We start from the raw sequence: 11,428 nt of genomic DNA on the forward strand, positions 1-11,428 counted from the left end.
ATCCGGTAGATTTTCTGGTTGCCTTTTTGGGACAGTTCGATGTGACCAAGAGCGCTGAGAAAGTCAAACAACAATCCCCACGGGCAGGGCTGGCCTTCTTTTAAACCCACCATGTTTTACGACCTGAATGTGCCTTACAGCCCCGATGACCCGGAGGTGCCCCACACTCTGAATTTCCTCGCCGAACGTAAGTCATTCATTCCGCTCTGCGGCACAAGATCCGGCAGTTAAGAGCACATGAGGGACTGACCTGACTTTTTAGTTGGTTACACTACCGTTGCCCTGTCTCAAACGATCAACGGGAAGCTTCCCCCAACTCTCGCTGCACCTCCTCTTCCAACAAACGCGCCGAAATCCCTCCAACTGCTGACCCGGTTGAACCTGACTCTGGCCGACCCCGCGCAGAATCAGCGCCTAGCCGCCCTGAGTCAAGCGTACGACCTTGTTGCTCTCCGTCCCACAAATGAAAAGTCACTTCTAAATGCGTGCACCAACTTGGAATGCGACGTGATCTCTGTGGATCTCTCGGTGCGACTTCCATACCACTTCAAATTCAAGATGCTGTCCGCGGCAATCTCACGTGGAGTCCGTATAGAAATATGCTATGGGCCAGGGATCACGGGGAGTGGACTTGATGCGCGAAGAAACCTCATTGGGAATGCAACATCCTTGATCCGCGCGACACGCGGTCGAGGGATCATTGTGTCTAGCGAAGCAAGAAGAGCTTTGAGTCTACGAGCCCCGTGGGACGTGATCAATCTTGCCTGTGTCTGGGGTTTATCACAAGAGCGTGGAAAGGAAGCAGTCTGCGAAGAGTCACGGAAGGTGACCGCTTTGGCCAAATTGAGACGAACCAGTTGGCGAGGCATAGTGGATATCGTCCACGGCGGGGAGAAAGCTAAGCCTGAAGGACCCGCGCCAAAGCAAAAGGTTGCACCAAAAACCAAAGAACCCGCGCAGCCAGAAACTGGAGCGGACAATCTCAAGAGGAAGGCTTCTATTAGTTCCGAGCCTGTCCCCGAGGACGCTGACAAGCCTTTGTCTAAGCGAGAAATCAAAAGACGAGCCAAGAAAGCACGGTTTGACGCAAAAGGGGAGAATGCTACTTGATCTGAACTTGCTACGGCATCTTTAAATTTTCATACCGAGGGAGTCCGTTCCTCAGCAACCGGCAGAATCCAGTGATATTAATATATTCTGGTCTACTATCAGCGAGTGTCAAGTGGTGAGCCGAGATTGTCGAAACACTCCCAGACTTTTGAGCAACCGCTGTGACTGCAAACGCTCCCCAATATACCATGGCGATGCACGCGCCGCTGAAGAGCAAAACAATATGTTACTCGGAGATATTCTGTCGTCTCTTGAGAATATTCCTGAACCGGTGTATTGATTACTGTTGTGCTTCACTTTCAACGTGAAACATAGTCGTCATTACGATGGTGCCGTTGCTATGGTAGCTCCCGGGACTTGTCTACAATATCCAAGTATACCATCCATGGATAGCTGGAATGGGTTATATGGAATGGGTTATATGGATGGATTTCAGTATCCCCTACCAGGTCATCAATGCACATACTTTTGAGTTGTTTGTAATCTCTATAGAAAGCCCTCTGTTTCAATGAGTATGATTCGAAGTTTACCTACACAGATAACTATGTAGGCTTTAGAATAACTGTCGTTCATAGTCAACTCCATCCCGAGGTCTTATGCTAACATATAGAAACCGTACCTGGGATCTTATTTTGGCCTTGAACCGCGCCCTCGATAGACATATTTGCAGACTGAACTTCGTATATAGGCACAAGAGAATTCATCTAGTCCTTGGGTACGCTAATGCTTGTTGACTTTCCATTTTAGCGAATCTACTGTTCATGAATGGGTAGAAATAGATATATAATGCAACATCTTTGTTATTGGGCTATCAATAAAACAGCCTACAAATGGCGCAATGTCCTGCAGCAAGAGCTTATTTAGGCTTGTGGTTCTAAGACACTCAGCTGGGGCAACTTACTATTGAACTGGTGAGACGCTCATCACCCACCCCTTTCCTTCGCAAGTAGAAGCACAGCTCAAGCATCCAGACTTCAACAGACTTGAAAACTGGTTGTACGGGGTTGGATGTCTATGGGTGTAACAGAGAAATAGAGATAATTTGATGTTAATAGATTGACCGCGGTCGATAAATGACATGGAAGAAATCTCGGATTCCTATCGCGAAGTTGGAAGTTTCCGTGCTTCGCGTGCAGCATCATCTCCGAAAAGGTAGCGGTAGTTTTCACAACGCTTACGGGGAGCACAATAGGCCCGGCCGTCCGATCTCCCATATGCGACCATAAGGCAGATGGTAATAGGACTGACATTTTCAAGACCGACTGTGAAAAAGGGGGAGCAAGGCTTGTATGAGTAAGATATCTTCTTTTCGTTCAGTTTGCGAAGGACAAGACCGAGGTGTTTTGCATCACAGCCCGGGGCACAACAAGACTTTTTCTTCGCGGCTGGGCTGTTCAACAGGGTTTCGATCCGTTCTCCAATCTTTTCCTGGAGCAATTCTATGTAATTTTGTCTGGATTGATCGATTTTGTCTAGAACCACGTAGTTAGATCTCAAGACCAATCAAACATTGGTTTTCACCAACGCACCTTTAATGCTTTTTGAAATCGGTAGACTGCTTGCCTGAAATGGACCTGTTCCTTGCTGCATGGCAATTGTTTCTGTGTCTCGAAGAATATCATTGGCCTTGAAGACCCAGGCGATCATCATCCACTTTTTTGTATCTTCTGAGAACGAGGACAAAATAGGCGGCTTAAGGTCTTGAATCCAAGTACCAGCAAACACCTCGAGTGCCTCGTGGCATTGAAAGAAGTCGGTGGCCACGGCGATATCGGTCAATTGCGGTAGAGACAACTTTCGAGGGACTTGTCGTGAATGTCCATGAATAATGTTCAAAATGATCAGAAGAATTTCAGGTTTGCAGTCATTGACGGGAATCTCTACGGACCCGTATGCCGAAAGAGCAACCCCTTCAGCCCAGCACGCTTTTAGCATCCGCTTGAAATAATCTGAAGCAAGTGTGAGGTGCTTCGATGAGACTTGAAAGCGAGTGTGCTCTCCAGGCACATTGCCTTCGATGACGTCAACTGAGGGAGCTTCTGAGGTTGCCGGTGTGAAGAGAATGATATCTCCATCTGGATCAACTTGGTGGGTATGCATTTCTGTCAATTTAGTCGACGTGGGTTTATGGTCCTGGTCCTGGTCCGAAGCCGTTAGATGTAGACGGTGTCGACACCCTAAAGTCAGATAGAGCAAAGAGAATGCAGAGGGAGAAGCAGAGATCTGTGAATAGAGTCAAGATTATGTCTTGGGAAGGTGTAAACAAAGCCGAGGGACCGGTAGATCATTTACGGAGTCAACTTTTGATTCCGAATTCACTGTAGAGTGACGATTATCCTACCTTTCAAAGGATATCAGAAGTGAGGGAGACGACTGATTCGAAAACAAGCAATATAGGTGTAGGTCTCAAAGTGGATGAAGGATGAGCATCATAGGAAAATATAGAGAAGCTGGAGAGGTGAATCAAAATCATTATATGGATCAACTTCTAGATGCTACACCTCCCCAAGGTCTTTGACATCTTGGTATTTCAAGATGTAGATAGATGAGGTATAACTAACCACAGAAGAAAATTGGAATTATAAGCGGAAGGATCCCATTTTCATCACATATCTCTTATATCCCTATCACAGGTACATCGGCCTGGCTCTACCACCAGCATTCCAATCCCACCCATAGCCTCATCCTAGGGTTATGTCCCCAGTTCGGTTGGCCTAAGGCAACCAGCTTGTCCCGATCCATGTGATCCAGATGGAGATATCATTCTCCATACGCCAAGTGCTGTTCTTATCAGCAAGACCATAGGCTGCGTTGGGGTCCACTGATCGGTTCCAGGTCTCCTCTAAACACCACAAGCTAGCTTTGCCTGATTTAAGACGATACTACAAAGTCGCTGGCCTAAAGGACATAAATTTTAGGAATGGGTCTGTCGACCTTCCCGGTACTATCTGCAAGCCAGATGTACTATAGTGTCACGGCTGATACGTGGTCTGCGAGGTGTTTCCCGGGTATTGTCCCCACAGAGGTTTAGTGACATCGCTATGGTCACCGATTTCGTCCAGTGTCATGAGGTCGCAGAGATGGCTGCCGAGATGTGGGTACAAGCCATTAAACACCCTATTTTCAACCTTACTCTCGCGAGAGACTAAACAATGGATGCTGATCGGATAGTCAAAGTACCGTGACATCCTCGGAATGGCAGAGACAGTCCAAATACAGGGACAAGGCCCCGGATACTCCCTGTAGGAGTGGTCTGCAAAGTGTGGTGCAAACAATAGCCCAGTGTATTCAAGTCAAATACCACCACACCATCACCACCATCAGTTCTCAGTTAACGATGCCTGAAAGGATAAAGCCTGTGACCACTTTCAGGGCTGTACAGGCGGCGTTACGAGATCTCAATCAGGGCATAAATCACACAGGAAGCATCGCGCTCCACATCACATTCGTTGGACACCTGGTGCCGTGGGCCACCTTTGTCGCAAATCAATCCTACTTTTCTTCCCCCTCTCAAATGCTTAGATACCTACGCTCAACAGTTTCATCTATTAATCGACTAAATCTATCAACTTCTGTTAATATGTCGCTACTCGCCTTATGCAAATCGCCCCATGGAACCAAATGTGTAGTCTCTTGAAGTTTCGAGTTTTGGTCTACTCATTGCCTTTTTTACATTATTTCCCATTTGGATTGTACCATTCCCAAGCATTGCCTCTACTACAATCTCATACCAAAGATCCACTGCAAGTAGATAGCCTATTTTCTCATGGGGCCATGTAAGTAGTGATACAATCTCTCTGGAGAGACGTCTATTTACTAAAATATTCTGGGGATGAATGATTATCCATTACGCGTAAAGTGGCATCGGGTATAGAGCGTCATATGTGCCAAGGGCTTCCCAGGCCTACTAGAGTGAGCCACGAGCTAACTAGCAGTTCTTGGCCGTGTCATCCTTGCTGTATCTGACTCCGTTATGATGTTAAATCCCGTAATCTTGCGCATACGCGTCATTCCAGTTTGGGCACGACTGCATTAAGGATGCGACTTGATGTTACATGTACATGCATGTTTAACGATTCAAGTCCAGTCAAATAAGTTGGTGACCTGCACCACCATAACGCATGATATTAACATTTTGACAGCAGACACGGAGGCTAAATGTCCGAGGTAAGAAAAGAGGGGAAAAGCGCCGCATCGGTCGTACCAAGTTGACATCGACAACACATAGTCAGTCGGCTAAACCATCAAATTCCCTTCTTGGCCTTGACTTCCATTCCCATGGCGTCGGATCTCCGGGAAATGTTGCCATCTGCCGTTCTGCTGGCATATCATGCACGAGTAATGGCTGCATACCCTAGTCAATCTCCCCCTCAATTTTCTTCCTATCACATGTCTTTCGTCCAGAGTAATGACAAAAGAAAAAGACCAAAAAAGTAAGAAAATAAAATAAAAGCCATGTCGTATATTCGTACCATCGGTCCCAGTTCTGTCCTGACCCCCGCTAGGCCTCCCAACTCCAAGTATACATGCATTAGTGCATCCTTCCTCCAAATAGGCGTCATAGGCAGAATGAAACTGTCAATCTCGGGAATGCTCGGAGTTCAGATGCATGATTGGGTTCATGGACAAGCAAATGCATCCTAAACACGAACCAGCTCACTATTCCCTGCACGTATCCTTCTCACACCCCTCAAATAGCCGCATTGTTGCTATGCCCCTTGGTCCAACACTGGGTGGACTTGATTGTTCACTCAGGACTTGGGCAATGAAAATTGATCTGGGTGGTTGAGGTTTTTGATCCAACTGCCCATGTAGTTGGTATTTCGTTTGAATTCCTCGTCGTCACTATTTGAGTTATCGTGTTTGTGTTAGCTGGTTATTCTCAATTTGGAATAGGTCAGATATCAAATATTGGTCTTACCTTAATTTCTGTTCGGAGTAAGTATACTTAGAGCTTGTTAGAGGAGTGGATGAGCTTGCAACGGCAGCATTTGAAGTGCCCGTGTTGGGCGTAGAAGTTTGTGTAGAGGCTTGTTGGGAAGACTGATTCGAAGAATCCATTGTTGCTAGAATTGATATAGTTACTCTAGCACTTGGAATAGGCTCACGGTATTCCAAGCACAGCTAAAACGAGTAAGTTGTTTCAAGTATCAGAAGGAGGGTAAAGTGCGTTGAGCTCTGGAGAGGAAATAACAGTTGATTTATGTCCAAGTCTTTCATATAGCATTAAGCAAGACAAAGAGTTCAATGTCACCGTGTTGGAATTCAAACACCGGTGTGTGATCATCGAATTCTATATTGCACTGGATTAGGTATCAGTCCCGGAGGAACGGACCCAATGGACCAATAGCTATTAACGGCATTTCGCGGATGTCATTGAGGAGGGATCGAATGTGTAAATCATTGGCCAGTGTTAAGTATGTTGCAGGTAATGTCGGCCCAGTGTATTATTTCGCAGTCCCGAGAGCCTCATTGAGGAGCAAACACGGTCAAGTTTATAAAACTAACTACCACGCAGTGGTTGCCTTGCGGCTAGCGTGCGAACCATATGTAAAGATCCTGTTCTATAGATTGGCTGTCTCAGATCTTTTAGATCTACCCGTGCTCGCTGGTCACTCCAGGGTTGCAGAGTACATGTACATATACAACGCATTTATATCTCCCAGACCGACATTGCTAGATTCAAGAGCGAATCAATGTCATCCCCATGGCTAAATGTATGTATATGAACGGTGAAAGAAACATCTATAAGACAATATTGATTTTCCCCGCACTATGTTACATCCCACGTACTATGTCTATCTGGGTACCAACTCATTATTGTACTATCCCAAAGGTCCTCAGCACGGACTTCAGTGCCAGGATATTGGAACCAACTTGGGAACAGTTCCCGTTCCCGTTTTGTGCATGGACCAGTTTTAATTTTGTCGTCAGCAACTGGCGTATTCTCCAAGCTTGGACGCAGAGCTAAGCGGCAACACCCTGAAGAGCTTATGACTTGGTTGACATGAGCACAAACGCACCGTAAGAGTAATCCAAGCAGCCTTTATGTAGTTCTCCGGGTAACATTCTGTATAAAAATGAATATAAAAATGAACAAATCCTATACTTCCCCGGTCCCGGCCGCTTATCTTATCACCGGAGGACGCCGACATCTCCGCATTAGCTTCATAAACCACATCCAATCCAATTTCTCTTCTTTTTTTCTTCCTCTCTCATAGAGCGGTAGAGCGGCACGCCAAATACGTGGCGGACACCAAGCGATTGACCAGCACACACGTCCACACACACCGCGAGACAACTAAAAGCTCACCATGGCGCCGATCCTCTCAACCAACCCGACAGTCACGCTCACCCCGGTGCCGCTTACGCCGGAGAACTTTGCACAATTCGGTACAGCAGTGGTATCCCCGTTACCAAGAGAATTAAACATCGCCCCTCAACCATCATCCCTACCGCCACACGACCCAATCCCGGTCCTGGCGAACCAAAACTCCGCTCTCAAGTACAGTCCCATCTCCCCGCTCATCGATCGCTACACCAATGTCTGTCCAAGTGGGCAGCCCTCCGAGGCACGCATGACCATGTTCTGCTGCTTCCCGCGCAATCTGCGCACTGTCAGCACCGGCCCCCAGCTGTCTGATAGGGAGGTCTTTGACGTGCGGATCCTTGAGCGCCATCCATTTACGAATCAGACTTTCATTCCCGTTGATCTGTCGGCTCATTCGAAAGTCGGGGATGGTGAGGAAGAGCCGCTGTTCTTAGTCGTTGTTGCGCCCACTTTGAAGGGAAAGACTGCTACCGCGAAGAATGAGGCGGGTGAGACGGTCACTATTCGTGACCCGCCGGATCTGAATAATATTAAGGCGTTTGTGGCGCGTGGTGGTCAGGCTGTTACTTACGGTGTTGGAACGTGGCATGCGCCTATGGTGGTTTTGGGCCGTAGGAGGGTTGATTTTGTTGTTGTGCAGTTTGTTAATGGGGTTGGGGATGAGGATTGTCAGGAGGCTGCGTTTGGCGAGGGTGTGGTTGTTGATCTTGGTCGGAAGGGTCAACTTGGTCGGGTTGAGAAGGGTCCAAGGCTGTGGTCGGCTAAGCTCTGACCTGTAGATGCATATCTACGAAACACTCGAAAGTGCTGGGTTCTGAGGTCGAGACCGAAGACTCCGACAGTTGGCATTGAAAATAGATGCGAGGAGGCATTTGCCAACCTTGCTTTGTGATTTGGTGGTATCTTTAACAAGAGAAGCCGAAATACTGTACATAAATATCATACATAGTACCTTGAAGTATATATTAACCACAACATTCACCTTCAAGGACGCTGAGGCTAAGGTTGATCTTCATCAGCAACCCGAGGTACTGGAAGTGCATCCCTCATTTCCTGGCGGACCCGCGTAGCCAGCTCGAGGGTCTCTTTGGGCAAACCAGCCAGTTGAGCAACCTTCAGAGCATGAGACTGGCGATTGACACCTTTCCGTAGCCGGTGGACGAAAGAGAAGGCACCTGAAGCCATGTCTTTCACGTCCGTGCAGTATCTCGCCAATTTCTCAAAGTCCTCTGTCATGTCCGCAAGGGCATGGAAATGAGTAGCAAAAAGCACTCGGGACTGGGTGTGATTGTGTAAATGATGCAGACACGCAAAGCTAACAGCCGTGCCATCTTCGGGGGTTGTGCCCCGGCCCACTTCATCCATAATCACAAACGACTTGGGTGTGGCTTGTTTGAGAATAGTAGCTGTTTCCAACATCTCCACCATGAACGTCGACTGGTCTCGGAAGAGGTCGTCCGCTGCACCAATTCGGCTGAAGATCTGATCGACGATACCGATCTCGGCATAAGCCGCGGGTACGAAAGATCCGACTTGTGCGAGGATTGTGATTAAAGCATTTTGGCGCAAGAAGGTGCTTTTGCCTGCCATGTTGGGACCAGTAATGAGCCAGATCCGCTCGGAATCACCCAGGAAGCAATCATTGCTGACAAACGATCGTCCTTGTTCCTCTAGACCCAGCTTGACCGTGGGATGTCTTCCACCGACGATCTTATGACAGGTACCGTCGTTGAGGATCGGCCGTACCATTTGTTGTTCCTGGGCGAGAGTTGCAAATGAACACGCCACGTCCAACTCATCCATGACTGCTGCATTCCGGCGAATTTTGACAAGGTTCAGTATCACCTCACGGCGCAGACGATCAAAGATCGTCTGTTCCTCTTGGCGGATCCTAATCTTCACGTGGTCCATTCTAACTCCTAGCTCTGTCCAGGCTGGTAGATAGAACGACCGGGTAGATTTGGTCGATGAGACATTTCGAGTGACCCCCAAGTCTTCCAGGGATTTTTGGGATATCTTTGCCCCTTTGACGTGGCAGATGTGGCCCAACCCTGGTGTCCATTTAAGGCTCAAAGCTGACGAATCAACCGAATCACGGAGACGTTGAGTCAATGAAGTCTTTTCATCGCCCAACCGTTCTAGTTCCGCGTGGAGATCATTCAAAGTCTTACTTGCGTCACGCCTCATAATCCAGGTATCGAGGGGGCCGGAGTCTGTATCAGCCACAACTGTTCGCTCGCCCTTCTTCGCTCTGACCTTTTTCGGCAGTGCTTCGAGCTCGCTGGATGTGGCTTCATCCATAGCAACTTTTTCGGCTAGATTGGCTGCCTCTGCTGCGGTACTATCCTCGATGCGTTGCTTTTGTAGCAAGCCTTCTTCGTCAATAGCAGCGAGGATTTGGTCCGCTAGCGCGATGGGACCATCGAGGAAAAGCCGTGAGATCATGATAGTGAGACTGTGATTCAGATCTGAAGTGCTGGATGACACCGAAAGTCTATTGTGATCTAGAAGAACCTGCCTTACTTCCTTAGAGGCCTCAATGGCACGGGAAAGACAAATCAAGTCGTCTGGGTCACCTTTCCCAAAAGTGAATTTCTGAACGAGGCGTTGAGAATCATGGCTGCGCTTCAAAAGTTGGATGACACGGTCACGGAGCTCCACATGTTCTATAAAAACCGAGACAAGGTCCAGACGCTCATTAATGACTTGTAAGGATGTAGATGGAGAGGCTACATGTAATGCATTAGTAAAAGCCACAACAACGTTCAAAATTTTGGTTGGACATACTCAGCCGGTCTCGTAAAAGCCGTGCACCACTTTTTGTACAAGTCCTTCGCACAGCATGCAGAAGACTTCCTTTCCCAAAACCGTCTCTCGCTGTTTCTAGAATCTCGAGACCACTCAGACTGTTACGGTCAATGCTCATCGATTCATTCAAATGTCTCCGAATTGGAGGCTGGAGCTTAAGATTTGATCCTTGCAACTGCACGCGAATGTACTGAAGCAGACTGTATCCAGCTGCTACTTCCTCCGGCGTGAATGAGGCGTGAGCATCTTCAGGAATCGGAGACTCTAACATTGCACCCCATTCAGATACTGGTTTGAATGCTCCTGGGTATTGGAAGAATGTGACAAGACGATGATCGTGTCCGACAAGCATTTGCAATTCATGTCCAATAATGTCTTGTACGTTCTGATCGACCAGAATCTCACGAGCTCCAATCCGTGCAATCGCAGATGGAAGCATTTGGGTCGTTGTGAGCTGAGTGAAGAAATCGCCAGTTGAGAGGTCAAGCCATGACAATCCTACTTGTTGGGGCACAGAGGACAATATATGCTGATGCGATGATTGGGAATCATTGTCAGCATGTTGCTTCAACTGCGATTGCAAAGATGGGACATCCAGATATACGGCCAACAAGAAATTATGCTCAGAAGGATCAATGAACTTCTCGTCAATCAGGGTGCCAGGTGTGATGATTCTAGCAACCTTCCGATCAAACATAAGGCCTCCTGCGCGTGTCTTGTCTTCTGCATTGACGGCGAACTCTTCGCTAATAGCCACATATTTGTTGAGGTCTCCGACGAGAGTTTTGAGGAAACGATCGAGCTGGAAGAAGGGGAAGCCAGCCATCGGAACTGGCCCGCCGTTGGTCTTTTTGGTCGCGAGCTTGAGATTAAGCAATGGTGCGAGTTCCTCTGCTTGTTCAAAATAGAGCTACAGAATATAATCTTAGCATGGAGTTCTCTAGCCATGTAGTGCCTATTATCGTACCTCATAGAACCCCCCGACTCGGGTCAAGACAACACAATTCTTGAACGTCTGCATATTGTTTCGGTGCCCCTGTACCACAGTAGGGTAACGAGGAGCCTCATCCACCCGGTCATCGTATGCCTCCAGTTTTAAAGCTCCCTGAGGAAGGTCTTTCAACTTTACTGTCGCTTTAGTTTTTGCGCCTCGTATGTATACTTTTGGTGCGGCGGTGG

The 11,428-nt window shown here is 47.7% G+C and overlaps 5 protein-coding genes across 5 annotated transcripts; 2 read left to right on the plus strand and 3 right to left on the minus strand.

The window, feature by feature from the left end:
* Positions 1 to 111: 111 nt before the first annotated feature.
* Positions 112 to 1,110, plus strand: N7519_008756 (ribonuclease P subunit p30 family protein; the record flags this gene model as incomplete). Its single annotated transcript, XM_057295530.1, has 2 exons — positions 112 to 187; positions 263 to 1,110. 2 exons carry the CDS (start codon positions 112 to 114, stop codon positions 1,108 to 1,110), a joined length of 924 nt encoding a protein of 307 aa, XP_057143412.1.
* Positions 1,111 to 2,208: 1,098 nt separating this feature from the next.
* On the minus strand, positions 2,209 to 3,210 carry N7519_008757 (uncharacterized protein; the record flags this gene model as incomplete). Its single annotated transcript, XM_057295531.1, has 2 exons — positions 2,209 to 2,582; positions 2,640 to 3,210. 2 exons carry the CDS (start codon positions 3,208 to 3,210, stop codon positions 2,209 to 2,211), a joined length of 945 nt encoding a protein of 314 aa, XP_057143413.1.
* Positions 3,211 to 5,861: 2,651 nt separating this feature from the next.
* On the minus strand, positions 5,862 to 6,171 carry N7519_008758 (uncharacterized protein; the record flags this gene model as incomplete). Its single annotated transcript, XM_057295532.1, has 2 exons — positions 5,862 to 5,955; positions 6,032 to 6,171. The coding sequence occupies 2 exons, from the start codon at positions 6,169 to 6,171 to the stop codon at positions 5,862 to 5,864; spliced, it is 234 nt and encodes a 77-aa protein (XP_057143414.1).
* Positions 6,172 to 7,424: 1,253 nt separating this feature from the next.
* On the plus strand, positions 7,425 to 8,213 carry N7519_008759 (ureidoglycolate hydrolase; the record flags this gene model as incomplete). The annotated part of the gene is made up of 1 exon (XM_057295533.1): positions 7,425 to 8,213. One exon carries the CDS (start codon positions 7,425 to 7,427, stop codon positions 8,211 to 8,213), a length of 789 nt encoding a protein of 262 aa, XP_057143415.1.
* Positions 8,214 to 8,440: 227 nt separating this feature from the next.
* On the minus strand, positions 8,441 to 11,270 carry N7519_008760 (mismatch repair ATPase MSH1; the record flags this gene model as incomplete). Its single annotated transcript, XM_057295534.1, has 3 exons — positions 8,441 to 10,170; positions 10,229 to 11,159; positions 11,217 to 11,270. The coding sequence occupies 3 exons, from the start codon at positions 11,268 to 11,270 to the stop codon at positions 8,441 to 8,443; spliced, it is 2,715 nt and encodes a 904-aa protein (XP_057143416.1).
* Positions 11,271 to 11,428: the final 158 nt, after the last annotated feature.

The sequence above is a fragment of the Penicillium mononematosum genome (genome assembly GCF_028829835.1).
Source record: "Penicillium mononematosum strain IBT 11891 chromosome Unknown utg000005l:1.0-9366267.0:1.0-9372171.0, whole genome shotgun sequence".
Lineage (NCBI taxonomy): Eukaryota > Fungi > Ascomycota > Eurotiomycetes > Eurotiales > Aspergillaceae > Penicillium > Penicillium mononematosum.